At 46.7% G+C, this 19,425-nt stretch overlaps 1 protein-coding gene and 1 long non-coding RNA gene across 3 annotated transcripts; one reads left to right on the top strand and one right to left on the bottom strand.

The window, feature by feature from the left end:
* Nucleotides 1-3,358: 3,358 nt before the first annotated feature.
* Nucleotides 3,359-5,725, top strand: LOC140687675 (uncharacterized). Of its 2 annotated transcripts, none has more exons than XR_012062102.1 (3): nt 3,359-3,571; nt 4,406-4,594; nt 4,892-5,725. It is a non-coding gene; the product is annotated as an uncharacterized lncRNA (long non-coding RNA). The 2 variants fall into 2 exon arrangements; XR_012062101.1 differs by having other exon boundaries at nt 3,359-3,579.
* GSTA4 (glutathione S-transferase alpha 4) lies at nt 5,722-18,920 on the bottom strand. The gene is made up of 7 exons (XM_006211532.4): nt 18,812-18,920; nt 17,774-17,878; nt 12,148-12,199; nt 10,743-10,875; nt 9,729-9,870; nt 8,081-8,212; nt 5,722-6,329 (listed from the first exon to the last, which is right to left on the bottom strand). Exons 2-7 carry the CDS (start codon nt 17,858-17,860, stop codon nt 6,207-6,209), a joined length of 669 nt encoding a protein of 222 aa, XP_006211594.1. The 5' UTR covers nt 17,861-17,878; nt 18,812-18,920; the 3' UTR covers nt 5,722-6,206.
* Nucleotides 18,921-19,425: the final 505 nt, after the last annotated feature.

Genomic DNA, 19,425 nt, shown 5'->3' with positions numbered 1-19,425 from the left:
GGCCCAACGGAGGTGGGCAGAAAGCAGCCATAATGGCATGACGACCTTGGAACAGTCAGGTTGTTGTCCTTGGGTAACAAACACACCCTAAATCTTTTAGAAAATGTGGAAGAACACGATCTGAGTTCTGCCCTGGGTACCAGTGAAAACAAAGACCTCGGTTCAGATTTCAACTCTCCCTTTCAGTTGAGCAAGTTTTTTTGACCTCACTGAGCCAGTTTCTTCATAGTTCCGAATTCATTTGCTTAATAAGGAGGTGGAGATGCGAGGAGTGGAAACTGCTGAACAGAGTTAAGGACAAAAAATGGCGCATGTGCACACACGCACACACACATATGCACCGACACGTCTGTATCTCCAGACTGCAGCAGCATTCACATGTGCAAAAAGAAGCAACGATGCTCTTAGAGGAGTGTTCTCTAAAAGTGCGATTTGGGACCAAGGGCATCAGATCTACTTGGGAAATTGTAAGAAATGCAGAATCTCAGTCCCGGGGCCAGATCTCCCGAATCAGTCTGCATTTTTCACAAGAGCCCCAGGGGATTCACTGGCACCCAGGCAGACCTCAGAGAAATGCTGGGTTCGGTTCCAGACCATGACAATAAAGTGAATGTCACAATAAAGTGAGTCACACGCATTTGGCGGGTTTCTCAGTGCACATAAAAGTTATGCCACATGCTAGTGTAGTCTATTAAATGTGCAATAGCATTATGTCTGAAAAACAATGTGCATACCTTAATTTGAAAATACTACATGAATGGACCTGGAGATTGGCATCCTAAGTGAAGTAAGACATAAAGAGAAAGAAAAATCCCATGAAGTTGGAAGACAAGCAATATTAAGAGCACAACTAAAGCTTTCAGGATCGCTTTAAAGTTATAGCCCATTTTTAATTGACTCTGAATCTTCTATTTTTCTATCATATGACATATTAGCAAAATACTTATTTGGTGGGACTTGAAGTATTAATTAGCTGGATTTGACGTGCTATCAAAGGGAAAGTCTCCTATGAGGAACTAGCCCCTCTGAAAAAGAGCTCAGGTGTTTCCGTGGCATTTTTAACACACAAACAGCTGAATGAATCATACTGCTGGGTGGGAAGGGGGTGGGGTTGCTTCTGTAATAGGATGCTTGGGGAGGTAGCTCTAAGCATCTTCTCCAGAGAGCCCCCTATTTCAATTTCAGAAACGAAATTTCCTTTCCATTAGGGTCTTGATGGATTGATTCATGTTGCTTACGGCTTACATACTTACTTAAGTCAAACAGAGCTGCCTGAGAAGATGACTTTCATCCCAGGCTGCTTGGAGAATAAACACAGTGAGGTACCACGTGGCCCACAGCTGTTTAAAGTGTGGGGTGGGCTCTGGAAAAGTCTGTGTCAGGGCTTGACCAAGAGACTCCTGCTTTTTCAAATGGCACCATACCCCAGGGACGCAGGACCCCAGAGGAAGACCAGTTGGGTCAGATCATTTGGACTGAATCTTCCAAGCACACGTGGAGTAGATTCTCTAGATGCAGGAGGTTGAGTTTACCCATCAGGTACCCGGCACAGAACGGGTGGTGCCGGCGTTCTTTTCAACTGTGTACGGTAATGTGAGATTTGGCCGAAGAAGAAAAAAAATGTAATGGCTCAAAATTAATAAATGCTTAAATTCTATTAAGCAATATGTTATGTAATTCTACATAACATATGTAGAATTTGAATGTAGATCATACATGGTTTTGCTCTGATATTATATGTATCCCATGCACAGCCAATGAAAGTCTTCAAAGGCCTTGTCTAGATGAACATTCGCTGTCTTGTTTTGGTTTATGTATCTACACCGAAGAAAAAATATCTGTTCCATTTATTTGATAGAGGCAAGTTTAGAAATAATAGGCATTAAATTAAACCATGACGTTAAAACAATTGCTGACTACAAGTTACAAATTTGGCCACAAATCAAACTATCCAACCAAGTCCAAGAAGAGAGTATAAAGAACATGACCACTAACCTTATCTCTTCCTGGCTCTTGTCTCCCGGTGCTGTGCTGGGGAGTAAGTCAGGGCTTATAATCCTTTCCTTTCCAGTTGAAAGCTCCACCCACCTCCAGGGATTGGCCAATGAGCATTCAGTTTGTATATATCTCTGGGGCTTCACTTTACATCCTTTGTGTATGTGATAGAGCATCAAGTTTCTCAAGTAAGAACAAAGTAAGATTCCATGGGCTCACTCAGCAAATATTTACTGAGTACCACTCTGTGCCAGGCACCGTTTGAGGCCCTGGGTCTACAGAGGTGAGCATGACAGACCGAGGTCCTGCTTCTGTGGGGCTTACATTCTAGTTGCAGAAGAAAGGCAGTATAAATACACAGATAAATAAAGTCGGTGTGTTCAAAATAATAATAGCAACAATATATCAGGCGATTATATCTTATGTATACGTGAGATCTATGACGGCAGTGTTATAAGGAGTAGGAGGGAGGAACTGGGACTAAGTAATGCAGTGTTGTTTGAAAGTGGTCTTAGTGTAGTTGTATGTAAATAGTGCAAACTTTAGGACAACCGTTGAAACTTAAAAAGGAAAACAAACATTAAATGGCGGGGAGAGTATAGCTCAGTCGCAGAGTGCGTGCACAAGGTCCTGGGTTCAATCCCCAGTACTTCCATTAAATAGATAAACAAACAAATAAACCGAATTCTCTCTTCCTTAAAAAAAACATAAAAATGAAATTAAAAGAATAAAAATGTTTAAAAACCTACAATTGACATGCTAAGAGAGGAGAGAAAATGGAATCACATAAGAAGCTCGATTAAAACCAGAGCCGGCAGAAAAAGAGTGGAAGAGAAAAAAAAAGAAGGGAAAAAGAAACAAAGAACAGGGCAACAAATAGAAAATAGTCACAAACATGGTGGAGATTAATCCAATAATCATTTTAAATATGAATGTCTTAAATGCACCGATTTTTAAGACAGAGTCTATGGCGAGTGGATTAAAACAGGACACAATTATGTTTTTCACAAGAAACCCACTTTAAATATAAAGACGCAGATGCATAAACAGGTAAGATTGCGGGGTGGGGGGGCGGTGTCAAATGCTCTGAAGAAAATCAAGTAAGATGGTGAGAAAGAGGCATGGGGTGTGTGGGGTGGGCTCCCGAGCTCATGGTCAGAGGATTCCCTTCGGTGGGGATGTTGGTGTGGAGAGAACAAGGTGCCCGCCGTGCAATCTTCTGTGCGGACAATTTGGGTTTAAGGAATGAAAAGTGAGGACGAGAGCGGGCTGCTGGCTGGATTCCCCGCCCCCTGGATTCACCTGCTGCTGCTCCGCCCCCTGGAGCCCCGCCCCTCCATTCCCTGCCCCGCCCCCAGGCGCCCGGGCGGGAGTGTCAGGTGGTCCTTCCTGCACGCAGCCTGCCAGAGCCCCTCTTAGTGCTTCTGCTGGGTCCCGGGCTCATTAGGTGCTGCAGCTCGTCCCCTGTAGACGCCAGAGCCCCACGCTGTCCAGCTTCCCCTTTCGTTCCAGACAACAGAGCCCCGGCAACTGCCCGGTTCGTCCGTGGTGTGCACTCTACCGCGTTGGCTCAGCGGTAAGATGGTGAGCCTCCTGTCCCCGCTCTGCTCTGGTTTCCTGCCTCAGGGGTCTGGTTCAACCCTAAACACTCCTGCACTGATGTCTTTGAAGATAGTGAACCCAGCGCCTGACTTCTTGCTCTGTGACTGGAATCTGGTGGCTCCGGAAAAATGGGAGGGGGGAGGGTGTTGAAACCTAAGGGTCTGGACCCATGAGGGGCTGCGACAAAGCTGGGGTGCTGCACCTGTGCGGAGTGGGGGAGGGGAACTTGCTTCTCAGCTGAGAAGTGAACTGCAGCGTTTAAGGTCATGTGACCTTGAGCAGACCCACGTGGGAAGGTACCTTCACTGGAGGCGGCCTGGCCTCTCACAATTACTTCCTCTAACCCTCTAACTCAGTGCAGAAGCCAACTTCCTTCCCGGGCTGTCGTCTCAAAGAGCCAGCCTTAAGGGTACCCTTGTGTCTAAGAGAATTAAAACCCCCAAACACCCTTTGTTCTATGGCTTATGGTCTACACAGCAGGCCTTTGATATTATTGGGCAATGGCCCTGGGTAGTAAAATCTCATCCAGAAGGTCCTGTAAGAGCCCAGATTTTTTGCTGTCCCACAAAACTCAATGATAGAGACCCCTGGGTATTACCAAGTCGATGTCTGGTTCCTGTGTGTAAATCAGCCTCCAAATGAGTGTGAAGTTTCTTCTCCCTGAAGAATTTAGAAAGACCACCCTCGCTCTAACACCAACTACAGGTTCAGGGAGTGTCCCCTAAACACCCTCAGGTCTGCCAATCTGCCGGAAGGACTCAAAGAACTCGCTGAAAATGGTTATACTCACAGCTACGGTTTATTACAGGGAGACAATACAGAGGAAACTCGGTCAAGGGCAGAGAGGCACAGGGCAGAGTCTAGGAGAGTTCCAGGTACAGAGCATCCAGATGTCCTCATTCTGTGGAGCAGGAAACCAGCAGGTGGCAAGCAACTCCTCCTGGCAAGCACAGGTGACAATGGAGTACTGTCACAGAGGAAGCCCACTCTCACTCAGGTGAGTCCAGAGTTTTGCCTGGAGCTCCATCACAGGGACACGTCTGTCTGCCCACGTGGCTGGGCTATCACCAGACCCTCCAGAGGGGAGCTGACACCACGCCTACGCCGTAAGTCATAGTTGTTATCTGGCTGGCCCAGGGCCCCCGGCAAACAAAGACACGCCTTTCAGAGATGACATTTCCTGAGACTCAGGGATCACCTCCCAGAAGCAAAGGCCCGATCTGTCTCTGGGGAAGGTGAGGCTTTTTACTACACCCCTGCCCCCATTTTCTTCTTTTTCTTCTCTTGCTCTCAGGAGCCTGGCGGTTGCATCAGCCTGGGTCACCACTGCTCCTCGGGCCTGCCCCATGCAGCACCTGCCGCCCTGCCGCGACTCCTCCAGCAGTTCTGAATATTAGCATGATGACAGTGCTCACTCCGTCCAAATGTGAAGACAGACCTTCACGTCTGCGCTGGATTTTCCTCTAACAAAACCCTGAGGCACTTGCGTGGCTGGAACAGGCATTCAGGGTCCTCTCATGACTGTTTTTCACATCTGGGCAAAAATCCCTCTGGCCGTAAGGAATGAGTGAGGCCTGTCTACAGGACCTGTATCAAACAGTTGCCTTTTGTTTCAGTTTTGAAATCCCTAAGTGTGAGTTACTCCCAAAGTGGTAATTCTTTCTTTTCTAAAATGACTTCTGCTGTTTACACATCTATCTCGCCTACTGTGTGGGGAGTTCTTCCTAAAGTGGGGCCTCTGTTCCAGGGTTCCTGCCTCCTGGCATGCTATGTGGCACGTATCAGGTGCTCAATTAGTATCTGAGATGTAAATCAACACATGTTTAAAGCAGTATGAACAAGCCACACTTTTAGTTCTTGAAACGTAAAAATTTAGAAGTCTACAAATAACCATTTGGGCAGTAAGAGGATAAAAGTTATATATATTTATATTCTCTTATACTTGGGTCAAATATAACTGGAAAGATACTCAAAGGATAAAGATGCTGGCCTATGGAGGGCAGAACTGAAAATAAAAAAACAAACCACTTTAACTGGATAGCCTTCTATGGTTTCTCGATTCTGGAACCATGTGAATGTATTATGTACTCCAAACGATTTAATTTAAAAATTCTAGCAGCAGGGTAATGATTTGTAAATCCTTTATTTTGGCAAATATCGATGGCGTTCATGACTACCATGGATCTATTATAACTCAGAGGAGAGTTACTCACTATCTAGCGAATTCCGTTGTCATGAGGCACCAAAAATAAGACGAGCCTGGGGCAGGGGGTGGTTAGAATGGGAGAAGGAAAGGAGAAAAGCAGCTCAGGCGAGAACACGAGGTCCTGCCCATCCTTGTTACCAGGCGATCAGCAGACAGAGCAGATCTAACTTAAATGCCGGCCTCTCCAAAAAAGGTTTTCAGAAGAGGGTCCCATAACAATTACTCACTGGACAAGACAGGTTGATGCTTCTAGAAGAGAGCTCCTCGACATGAAAGACCAACTTAGGGACAACTACACACAGCACCACGACAGCTGGATCACGACAGCCTGGCTTCCATTAAGACGCTACTGTGGACGCAGCGACCTCGGGGTCGGCGCTCACTCGCAGCCGTGGGAGCCGCTCTACGGCATGAAGATGTTGTACACGGTTCTCACGTAGATGTCATCCGGGGGCGGCTTCCTCTTGCTGCCAGGTTCGAGGAATTTCTTAATTGTAGGGATGTTACTGATTTTCACCGTGAACTCCTGAAAAGGGAAACACAAAAGTTCAAGGCGAACAGCATAGGTATTCGTTTCTATGAAAACACCGGTGTGCAAAATGGCCCATTAAAATGTGTTCAATGAATAGTTGTTGCAGGGATCCACATGAAACCATGATCCAGCATCTGTCTAGGGTCTGATCTCTCTCTCTCTCTCTCTTTTTTTGGCAGAGGGGAAGTAATTAGGTTTATTTGTTTATTCATTTATTTTGATGGAGGTACTGGGGATTGAACCCAGGACCTCGTGCATGCTAGGCGTGCTCTACTGCTGAGCTGTACCCTCCTCTCACTCCTGGGTCTGATCTCTTGGTATAATTACTTATCATCTCTGTCAACAGTGGCTAGAATCTAGACCAGGCTTTCTGCACTATGGAAAACAGTATGGAGTTTGCTAAAAAACTAATAATAGAGTTACCATATGACCCAGCAATCCTTCTCCTGGGCATATATCCAGAGAAAACTCTAATTCGAAAAGATACACGAACCCCAATGTTCACAGCAGCACTGTTTACAATAGCCAAGACATGGAAGCAACCTGTCCACCAACGTATTACTGGATAAAGAAGATACAGTATATATATACCGTGGAATACTACTCAGCCATAAAAAGAATGAAATAATGCCATTTGCAGCAACATGAACGGACCTAGAGATTATCATACTAAGTGAAGTAAGTCAGATGGAGAAAGACAAATATCATATGCTATCTACTTATAAGTTTAATCTAAAATATGATACAAATGAATTTATTTACAAGACAAAAACAGACTTACAGACAGAAAACAAATTTATGGTTACCAAAGGGGAAAGGGCGGGGAGGGATAAATTAGGAATTTGGGATTAACAGGTACTCACTGCTACACATAAAATAGATGTGTTACTTGGAAAAAAAATTTTTTTTAAGTATATGTGTTACTCCTTAGAGATTTTAGTGTGTGTCTCTCTTGGCTTTTGCTAACTTGGTCAAAGACGTGTCAGTTTGGTCTAGACAGGGGATTGGCAACCTTTTTCTATAAAGGCCAGTTAGTAGATATTCTAGGCTTTGCGGGCCACACGGTCTTTATCCGAGCGACTCGACTCTGCTGCAGTAACACAACATACGTATGAGTAGGCGTGGCTTTGTGCCCATGATACTTAATTACGGACACCGAAATTTGAACTTCATATAATTTCAGGTGTCAGGAAGTACTATTATTCTTTTGATGTTAAAATGTAAAAACCATTCTTCGCTCAAGAGGGCTACACAAACAGGTGGCAGGCCTGATTTGGCCCAAGTGGCTGGAGTTTGTGCCCCCTCTGGTGGAGAAGAAAGCTCACTGGATTGGAGACAAAGCTGAGGCACCCACTAAGGAGGCCATCGCGGCTGCTGACTTCTTTACGCGGGGTCTCTGTTTCCTCAGAGGTATATTGAAGGTGTTGGATGAGATTAGTTTTTAAAGCCCTTTTCTGCTTCCAAATTCTAGGATCAATCCTGCCACAATAATACCAAGGAATAAACTGAGTCACACGCACAAGTCTGTCCCTGGAATCTGGGCAAGGAGAGGGGTGAGAACTCTTTGGGGTGATGTGTAGGGTGCCTCTTAGCAGCTCTCAGACCTCAGCCTTGGACACTTCCCATTTGCGACCTATTTAGCACCTAAAAGAATTACACACACACACAGAGAGCCAACCAATCAACAGACGTTAAAGAAGGTCTGAGAATTCTCAGCCAACCTTCTAAAATGCTGTTTTATTTACCTGGAGGTGAGGAAAGGCAGACAGGACATTAGGAATTTTCTCTTCTAGAGCCAAAATGGTCTGCAGTAAAATGATGTCTGCAAGGCTCAGCTGATTACCAACAAGAAACCTTTGTCCGTGTTCCCGTAAAACCTGCAGGGTTTAAATATTCTGCATCGGTTACAATACTCGACATGGAGAAACTGAGGAAGCTGTGCAATCAGCGCAGCACCTGAGAAGGACCAAAACTACAGGCTTGTCTCCTTTTATAAATAAAGTCAACTAAGAGGTGGTGCCCGATAGGAGAGAGTGCAAAAGGTGCAGAAAGGAAGGCATCCCTTAATATCTGCTCTACATCAGAATGAGCTCCTGAAAAAGGGAAGGAGACATTAATTCTGGATTTAACATCCAGTGCTTTAAAAGGATACATTTATTCCATAAACGTACCTACAGAAAGGAATTAGCCCTGATGCCTTCCGGAGGCTGGGGGGACGTGCCGTAAGAAGTCCTAATCTCATTTGCCAGTTCTGAGTTTCTACGACCTTCAGGACTCAGTCATAAACTAGACATGATATTTAAAAAAAAAAAAAAAGGCAGGCTTCCTTTCACATCTTCTAAGACAAAGAAAATTGAAAGAACAAGAGTTCATCCTGACTCTCGTTTTGAAAGTCACATATGGATGAAGAGATTCACGGGAATAGATGGTGATCGGGAAGAGGCAAGGCACAGCGAGAGAAAAGAGGAGATGCCTTGGCAGATGCCCACGAGTGTGAACACGTGTGTGTGTCTCACAGGGGCTCTACAGATGTCTCCAAATCAGACAGAGCTAATGCAGCAGAGTGGGAGAAGTCACAGTCAGAGGCCAGAGTTCCAGTCCCAGCTCCCACCTTGGGCACGTCACTCAATCTCTCCGTGACTGTTTCATTATGTGTGAAAGAGGGTAACAATGTCTAGCTCCCATTCTGGGCAGAACCCTGGCACAGCCTTCTCCGTAGGAACCGGCAGCGACCTTCTCCAAGGCACCGCCCTTGTCACAGCCCCTCTCTGCGCTGTAACGTTCTACCTTCCTAAAGTGCCCGTGGGCAAAAGACTACGAAACCAAGGACAGAAAAACACAAAAGGCCAGAGGAAGTCTGCCAACTCCGTGTTTTTACCTCCTCTTCTTTTGTTTTTCAATTGAAGCATTTAAAACAATACCTCTCAGTTGAGGAAAAGAGAGGAGTTCGAAGCTCGGAAAAACAGACACAGTAAGAAGACAAGAAAAATAACAAAACAGAAAACAAAAAGAGCCAAGAGAAGAGAAATAAAACAGAAATGGGTCTTCTCTCCCCATCAATCAAGTAGGAGGCCTGATACACACATGTCTGCACAATGGAAGAATGAAGGAAAAATAGGTAGTTTCTGTTCTTCTGAATCCCTCACAGGGTGGCACCTGGCGAATATAAACTATGAGAATGCACAAATGGGCCCCTATTTTTTCTAGAAAATATGGAAGACTCTGGAAGAGTCTGGGAGGCTCCAAGACTCCCTGGCTTTGTGCTGACGGATTCCGCCAGCTCTCAGAAGTCCAGCAAGGTGGGTCCAGCGGGGCTCAGCTCAACTCTGCCTGAGCAGAAAGGGGTGTTTGTGGTCCAGTGATGCCGTGTTCACAGGCTTCTCTGCCACCTACCTTTTCGAACACAGGAAAGTATCTAATTATAGCCTTCTGGGCCATGTTAACCACCTCCTTTTGCTGATCGTCTGGTTTGAGAAAAGGATGCATGATAAGCAGTTCCAGGAGATCCAGTGTCCCCTCCACGTACATGTCAATCCTTCAAAACACAAAAAAGCAGTTTTCTCAGTCGCCCCTCTTTGAACTCATCAGTTTCCACAACTAAGTATCCAGAGTACTTTTTAGTTAAGGCCCTGGCCAACTTAAGTGCCAAGAAGCATTCATCTCCACCCGTTCCTCAAAGCAAAGATGCAAAGTCAGTTCTAGCTGTAATTCAGAAAAACCTGTCACAAATCTCAAAGCACAAGAATCGCCAGTGTCCTCTCCCCCTGGCCCCTGCACCCCAGCCCTCACTCCAGCACCCACGCTCAGTGTGGGCGGTACTTCATGTTTATAAAAATAGTGGGAATCATTTATAGAATGCTTGGTGTGTGCCAAGTGCTAAACACTCTATACCCAATATTTCATTGAATCCTATGACAGTGTGAGGAATGTGCTTTTGTTAACCCCATCGTAGGGGACACTCATCAGGACACCAGAGCTTAATGCTTTGCCCAGGGTCACGATCCAGGAGGTACCAAGACCAGGCTCTGAATCATTATACTTATCAAATTATAATCCAATGCACAGTATCCTGGGCCCTGAATGTTCCAGCAGCTCCTCATTCCTAATACTCAATGACAATACATTTGCAAGAAAGATGAAGAATGATATCAAAGCATTTATAGATGTTGAAACTTGCATCGTATCCCAGACACATGCTCTGTGATCTGAACTCAATTCTTCTCTGTCCTTTTACTCAGACTCTCTGTACTGATTTTCCAACTGGTCTTGACGACCTTTCTGGAGTTTTGTTCCCTGTTTGCACTAACAATACAAGCCATGAAGTGGACAGGTGTACTGTAGAGGACAGCTAATCAGCAAAGCATCGGTAAGTGGACAGGCGAGAACACATAAGAGGGGCCACAGTACAGGGTCCTCTCCTTGAGGTCTTTGCCGAAGAGATGGTGCTTGTCCGCTATGTAATGGAGGATGCTCCGGGTCTGCACCAACTTCATCCCGTCAATTTCAACCATTGGCACTTGTTGGAACAGCAGGTGGTTACCTGGGAATGGAAACCCTGAGTTAGGCATGACCACTTCCCTGCCTTCCACCCTCCAAAAATACTCTGCTGAACGAAAAGGGACCCATTTTCTGACCCAATGGGGCCAGAGCCTTAGGTAACAGTAAAGCGCCCTCAACTTCATTCAGGGGTGGAGATTTAGCCATGAAACAAGCTGAAAACTAGCTCTGCTCTAAACCTTCCCTGTTGTCTTTCACCCCAAGAGAAATACGTAGCCTCAAAGTTAAGGCGGAAACTAGTGAAGACATTTCCCCAGAGCTGCGCTGGTCAGGACAGTAGCCAGTAGCGGCATGTGTGCAGCTAAACGTAAAGTGACATTAATCAAATTTTCGAACGATTTAAAACTCACTTCCTTAGTCGCCTTGCACACATTTCAAGTGCTCAGCAGCCACACACAGCTGGTGGCTCCTGCACTGGCCAGCGCAGTGCAGAACAATCCCATTACTGTAGAATGTTCTGTGGCTGCACTGCTTTGACAATCTGGTAATGAAACCCAAGTCACCACCTGATACGTACACGTGTCCACAGCTGCAGGCTACCTCTAGCACGTTCACTGTCACTAGTCAAAAAGTAACCGATTACTTTCTTCGACAAGCCTGTTTCAAACACCTTCCATGCACCAAAACCCAGGGAGGGAGGCACGTATGGGATCCAGCCCAGCCCTGGGCGGGAAACTGACGGACTCATGTAGTGTCACACGGGACAGGTGGCATCACAGCCTTGCAGAGCTGGTCCCTCTCCAGGGAGCCTTGTGTTGGGCCTCAATACCCTGCTGATGACCAAGGAGGCTGCTTACAGGGGCCTGGGTCTGTGTGTCAGGGGTGTGATCAGGAGTTAAACGGGGGGCCTTTCACTGGTGTCAAGTCTGTCTGGTATTTAGTGCAGACAGCGGCCCAGCGTAAAAGGGACGATGAGGACGGAATCGGAAGTGATGGAGAGGAAGAAAAGTCTGGGGGGGGGAGGGGGTTGGGGGAAGGGAGTCCAGGAGCCAGCGGGGGAGGAGAGAGGGATGGAGAAGGACCGCCCACTCAGATGGAGGGAGGAACTGCTCCCTCCCTTTCGCCAGCTTCTCTGAAACTACTGAATGCAAAGCGACCTCCTGGCAATTTCAGCGACTGGTCCCTCTTGCTTGTCTGGTTTCAGGATGCTGTTCTGGATGCAGAGCATCAAGAGCATCTTTGCCCTTCTACATAAATATCAGTTCTTTAAAAAAAAAAATCAGCGTTACTGACAGAAATACATTTTGATACTCACCATCCTGCAGCTTCTGCAACTGCTCTTTCGTTTCTAAAAATTCTTCATCAAACTAAATTTAAAAAGACAGCCCCCCCAAAAAAGAAGAGAAATGTCATTATAGGTTCAAGACAAAGATACCCAGTCAAAAGCAGAGAGAAAGGACACACTCAGCACCCACATCTGGGTTTCTAAATATCACTGGGCTCCCAGGAGAAAAGGTGGACTCTGTGATGTCTAAAAGTGGGGATGGGCTCAAAGACTCATGGACACGTCACAGGCGAAGGCAGGCAGGGCCCTGCACGAGAGGGATTCCCTAGTCACATCTGGGACAATTCAAGGTTTGAAAACAGTGTTGCCAGTTATAGCTAACACACACCAACCAAAAACCCGTGTCCATAACTGATACTTTTTTAAAAAGAGAGAAAAATAAAGCTCTTTTTCACAGGAGAATTATTCCTAATGAATGTAGAATTATTACTAATTAATGATAAAACTAGAAAATCCCCAATTTTCACCCTACAACATAAAAACCAATTCCAATAAGGATCATAATGGGTGCCGAAATCACTGGGTCCCAGGCACAGAAGCTTCCCACAATCTCAAAGTGTCACCCCACAAGTAACTTAATTAGGACAAAGAAAAAATACCTCTGCAGCGGGAAGATTTGGAGGTTTTGCCATCTCCCAAGTGGTCAAACTCAGCTCCCCACCGGGGGACACTGAGACACCCTGTGCTCCCTGCTGTAACCTAACTTGCACCGGACTACAAGGGGAGAATGAGGGATGCTCTGTCACATAAATAGCCTGGACTCCTTCCAGCCTCCAGAACTTTGGTTTTGTCTTTAAGCTCCTTGGGATGTGCAGGGTTCAGAAACTGGATGAGGGGACCATTTGCCTCCGGCCGATCCCACTCTGTGGTCCTCACCATGTGTCTAGACATCCATTCACTTCCCAACTGAAAGCAGGAGCCCCGTTCTCAAGGGCAAATCTTTATTTTAAAAGGATTCGGCTCTTCTTTATATTATGTGGCCTCTGAGCCTCATAACTCATTATTTCTGTTGGCAGAAACTCAGGCAAGAGACTCAATTCCTCCTCCACACACTCCTTTTCTGTTAAGTGAAGGAAAGGGAAGAGACCAACAGGTCTCTTAGTCTGTAGGTACTGTTCTAGATGAAGAGACTAGAGACACAACCAGCAAATGCCTGAATCTTGCTTGATTAGATTCTGGAGCAGGGGAGGGGCAGTTATAACTGCTAAATACGTAAGTAACGGTTGTACAGACATTTGGGGGACAACAGGGAACTTCTCAATATGGACCGTATCCTTGATGTTGTAAAATTAGTATTCATTTTCTTAGTTGTGACAATGATGTTGAGGTTATTAGATTGTTTATTCCTTCTCAGCAGGAAGATACAGGCTGTTGTCTGCCACTTACTTTCAAATGATGGGGAATTTAGAAAAGCAGACAGAGAAGGAAACAAATGTAGCAAAATGTGAACAACTGGTGAATTGGGTTGAAAGGTGTCCATTGGACAATGATAGCTTTTCTGCGGATTTTGAAGTTTCCAAACTAAAAGGCTGGGGGCGGTGGGGGAGGGAATGGCGAGTTCCTTTTCTTGTAACTTATAAAACGCACTCTAATGCACTAATGCATTTCACATCCCCACGGAGTCCCCAGATGGTTCCCTACCCGATCAGTCCTTGCACTGCCCCCCACGTCACCCAAGGAGGGGCAGAGCTGACAGCTTCTCTCCTCCTCCTCAACTTGCCGGTGGGGGGGGGGAGGGGGGTAGTTCATTGGGAAGATGGGGTGCAGGCATAGCTTGACCTACCCCCCCCACCCCGAGTCCTTGTATGTGAGGAGGGAGCCTCAGTGCCCTAGAGGCACTCCCTGTGGGGCCCACGGAGCAGTAGCCTCCAGGCAAGAATGTTCTGGGCATTTGTCCAAATGCCCAGCTGCGATGCCAGGGGTGTTCCCTCTGCTTCACTGCTCTCCAACTTTTCTGATCGTCATCATTTAAAGCACGTGGGAAGGAGTGTGTGTGTGTGTGTCTGTGTGTCATCCCAGGCCCACCCCTCAGAGTGTCACATCCAAGGTTGGGAGAGACCAGACATGTACATTTTATTAGAAACAAGTCCAACCGAATAGTTCTGATTCTGGCTTTTTACTTCTGGGAACACGTAGCAAAAGGCGAACTCTCACTACGGACACCCTGTCATGTCAAGCTTTATAATACTGTCCGTAAAAGAAACCGGTTCCAGGACAGAAGGTGAGAGGGTGGGAGGGAGAGGATGGAAAAACGTCACCAGGCAGAGCTGGGAGGGGCTGGGCACTGTCTGGGGGCTGCTCTGGGCTGTCAGGACAGACAGTGTGTTTCCTGTCCACGCCATCAGCTGTCGCTGTTCCCTGACCAGGGTACTGTTCCCCCTGGAATTCTTTAGAGAAGTGCCCTTGTCCACACCTTGAACTCCCTCTTCACACCCGTCCCTTCTTCTAAGTGAACTGCCCAGAAATCCTGAACGAGGAGTTTGTGGCCTTAATGTCTTCTCTTTCACACCGTTCATCTCCCTCTTCACAAGGAGGATCTGACTGGGTTTTTGGAGCGGGGGATGGGGGATCAGGTGGTCTTCGGGCAAATGAAGCCTCAAGCAGCCAAGGAGCAGCACCCAGCATCCAGCACAGAGCCAGGTCTGGGGACTCAAACCAAGCATGAGACGGAGGGGGATGCTGACTCCCTGAAATAGGCCAGGCTGCCTCTCAGCAGGTGTCGGTTACCTAGTTACCTGCATGCCTGTGCCTTAAGCGTCAGGCTCTACCTGACACTGTGACCCTGGGAATCAGGAACTCACCCAGAGGCTGCCAGCCCGGCCCTTGCCACTGTTTCAGATCTGTATGAGCACAAGTGTAGCTGAAAATGTCTTTTGGCAAAGTACTAGGAGGGACCCCTGATTCTGCCTTTGGGCACTTGCTCTTATAAACCACGTGGTCGGCCCTGGTGAGGGAGGCCAGTCCAGCTCCACTCTGGTCAGTTCCAGCCAAGACACAGGCTGGGCTAATGACTTCGCCCCACCTGCCTGCCTGGTCTAGGGTTGGCGGGTCATGCGACCTGTGCATTTCTTTATTTAACTTGTGTAGGGCTGGGTTTCTCTTACTGTAACCAGGAATCTTGATTCACAGGAGAATAGGAGGGGCAGGGTAGGATGCAGCTAAAGAAGAGAGGGGATTTGATTTTGACAAGGGATTCTATTACATACACGTGTAAGACCCCCAGTGCAAAACCTATTAAATAACTACAAGCTCTGAAGCACACAGGGATTAGACAGGTGACATAAATATGCCAACCAGGTTCAGGTCAAAGGATCAAGAACTGTTTCACCCTCCCCTTAACACAATTAGAAAATGAGTCCTGAGATGACAGGGGAGATGGAGACGGTGTTGAGCTAGAAAGGTCCATCTCTAGTGGCTGTCCTTACCCAGAGTCAGCAACTGCTGCCCATGGGAAGGAGGGCCTGGTATCACCAGATCTTCCAACTTCTCAAGAGAAGCCAGAAACCAGAATTTGTATGTAAAGGAAATCGACTAATTTAGGAAACTGTAAAATACTATGCGGTGGGTTACAATGATATGCACAGAAACCAAACCCAAACCAAATCAGCAAACCAAAAACGAAACCCCGAACCCAGCCACCTTCATTTGTCACCTGTGGAGGTTGCTAAGGTAACAATTCATTATTCTGAAAATTCATAAAGAGGCAGAATCAAGCAGTTATCTTGCTTTTCTTACGTTACTGTACTTCAAAGGTAATTAAGTAGTTAACCAGTGAGCAATTACTCTTTATAAGAAAATCACATTTCATGAATTCAGGTGAAATGACAGAAATAGGAAAGTCGCCATTTTCTAATCTCTAACAATGGTGATGTGCATGGCTGCGAGGCCACTCGTGTGGAAAGGGGACCTGGGGAGACTTCAGGTCGTGTGGATCAGGCTCTGGTCAAGCTCTGCAACGCTGACAACGAGGCAGGCAGACATCATGCACCCCTGATGTCGCACAAGAGAAATGTGTTCACAGTGTCACCTCTGACGCAGTCTGGCAGGAAAAAAGAATTAAAGGTAGGAAAAAAAAAAAAAGGAGCCAGAATCCGATCAGGCTTAAATTCATGCTGATATACATAAGTGATGGAATAAGTAAACCAATGGAGGAGAAAAAGACGAATCCTTACATAGGAATTCTACATGCAGAGACTCCCCACTCCAGGTGGTGAGTACGGGCTGAACTGAATGATTCGGTTCCAAAGAATAGAGGGGAAATTAGTCACTTTACAGTGAAGGAGCCTGGCAGACACCACCTTAACCACGTGACCAAGGTAAGAGCACCAGGGACCACTCACATTAGTATCATGTAACCTCTCATATGATGCAGTAAGAAAGACACTCTCTCAAACCCAAAATCCAGTGTAATCATGAGAAAAACACCAGACAGGCCCAAACTATGGAGGATTCTACAAGAAACGTGACCAATACTTTTCAAGACTGTCATAGTGGTGAAATAAAAAAAGATTGAGAAACTGTCACAGATTACGAAACGCTAAGGAAACATAATGACTAAATACACTGCTGGATCCTGGAACAGTAAAAGGACATTCGTGGAAAAGACCAAGTAGATTTGAATCATGTCTACAGTTTAGTTATGCACCAATGTTAATTTGTGTCCATGAGCTTAGGTAGGATGTTATCATTAGGGGAGACAGGGATAGTTACAAGGGAACACTCCGCAATATCTTGACAACTTGACTATTAATCTAAAATTATTTCCAGATGCAAAGTTTATTTTCAAAAAATGCAGAGGAAATGTTACAGATTTTTTAGATACTGAAAGAAATGTAATCAAATGCAACCCGTGGACCTGATTTAGATCCAAGGAACAAGTTCTGTTTGAGACGATCGGACTGAGTGCTGGATGTTAATAGGGAACTGTTGTTAATTTTGTTGGGTGTCATAATCATACCAGGGTTATGTGTTAAAACGCTCATCTTTTAGACAGAAAAACTAAAGTACTCACAGATGAAATGATATGATGTTTGCGTTCTGCTTTAAAAGCAGGTGGAGGGGAGGAGACAGATGAAACAAGATTAGCATAAAGCTAATTGTTGTGGAACCTGGGTGGAGAGTACGTGGACCGACCACGTTTTCTCTACCTTTGTTCTCATCTGAAAATTTCCATAAATAAGACACTACAAGAACAGAACAAAACCAAACACACTGTGGGCCAAAGCAAACAGGTATGCAGACAAGATAGGAAGGCTGCCAGTCTGAAGCCACTGGAGTAAACAGCAAATTCATCGAGAGATTCTATATTCACAAATGTTCTGGGTGTATGGCAAATTGAAGGTTCCTTTCTTTCTCCTCATTAATAAATATTGATGGCAGATCCGACGCCAATGGTTAAGTAAAAGCTGAGAGTAAAACAGAATTCCATCAAATACATTTCATTCAGAAAGAGAAAAGCCCTGGAAAGACTCTTCTGACTCACGGAGCCAAGTCTGAAATATCAGTGGGAGAGGACAGGGCTCCGCCATGGACGCTTCCCTCAGAAGTCTCAACGTTGTAGTAAAACCTGTGGGAAAACAGCATAGAGGTAGGGTACCTCGACTCCCGCGGCGGCCAAAACCCATCTCACGGATTCCATCCGGCCTCTTCCGTTTGGATAGTGGAGCTTGGGTTTCGTAGACATCGTGGCCTTTCAGGTTTTCTGCAAAACAAACGCAGCAGCTCCTCGCACGAGAACACAGAACAGCCTTAATTTCTCGTCTTTGACCGAGTGCCCAGGGGCTAAATGAATATTCAGGACTTGGGCACAGGAAATTGTTTTTTAGGTATTTTGGGGTTTTGGGGGAAGGGTTTTGTTTTTGTTTTTTAAACAGCGTTTTCCCTCACTCGACAAAAAACATACCACCATTTTAAAACCTTAAAAAAAAAAAAAAACCACACCACCACTTGGCTTTCATATCGTCTCTATTTCTGATTTCTTACTCTGGACCTTGGGAAGCTGGGGCCATTTGCTGTAAAGACATATGTAGCTGCATGTTACTTCACAGACTCCGAATATCCTATACTTTGACCTTGAAAAATCTGAGATTTCCTAAATTCGGCCTGAACAGGCCAGACGCCGAGGCCCGCGGAGTTATGTACACATCCACGCAACCTCCGCAAAAATCCACTTTCACAGGCAGCGAATTTGAGTTTCAGAGCATCCAGGTGGACAGGCCGCGGATTATCATTGTCTGCAAGGCAGGCCGGCAGTGATCATCGCGAGGTCCCGCAGGCCCCCGCCGCACCCGCGCCCCGCGGGGACGCGAGCCCCCAGCCCCGGGTGCGCCCAGGCCACCGCTCGGCCGCCGAGCCAGGCTCCACGTGGCCTGGCCCGGGAGACCATCCGAGCCTGCCTCCCACCCAGGGCTGCGGACTCCACAGAGCAGGTTAATAAAGATACTCAACACAGGGCCAAGCACGACCCCCACCCGCGTCTGCCCCGATGGAGGCGGGGGCGCAAAGGACCAGCTTGGGGGGAGACAGGAATAGGATGGACGCGAGGTGGCTATGGGATGGAGGGAAACTGAGAGGCTCAAAGCCGGGAGAAACAAGAGGGGAAGGGGTGGGTGGGGGTGGCAGGAAGAAGACAGACCTGAGTCCGCTCCGAGGGTCGGGAACCGCACAAAGCGCCCCGCGAGCGGTCTGCAGCTGGGGGACCCGCGGGCCACCAGAGGCGCTCTCGGTGGGCGAGGCTCCGGAGGATTTCACCAATAGAGACGGCAGTATTTAGCATGCCCCACCCATCTGCAAGGCATGCTGGATAATACGAAGACAACAGAAATTCAAGCCCGTTTTAACACCCAATTTTAACGATTTGAGGGGATTCAGTGACCTTTTAAGTGTTAGTTAGACTTGAACTTTAGTTTAAAATGCCTGTTAGAAATCCTGCACGAACAAGAATTCGACCTATGCTTAAAGTTTGAAACCTCCTTAGGTTTATATAGCGCATGCTCAGCAGCGTTTTCTCGGATGTGAGGGCGATCTGGCTGCGACATCTGTCACCCCATTGATCGCCAGGGTTGATTCGGCTGATCTGGCTGGCTAGGCGGGTGTCCCCTTCCTCCCTCACCGCTCCATGTGCGTCCCTCCCGAAGCTGCGCGCTCGGTCGAAGAGGACGACCATCCCCGATAGAGGAGGACCGTTCTTCTCGGTCAAGGGTATACGAGTAGCTGCGCTCCCCTGCTAGAACCTCCAAACAAGCTCTC

The sequence above is a fragment of the Vicugna pacos genome, chromosome 20 (assembly GCF_048564905.1).
Source record: "Vicugna pacos chromosome 20, VicPac4, whole genome shotgun sequence".
Classification (NCBI taxonomy): Eukaryota; Metazoa; Chordata; class Mammalia; order Artiodactyla; family Camelidae; genus Vicugna; species Vicugna pacos.
This window is presented reverse-complemented; position numbering and strand designations above follow the sequence as displayed.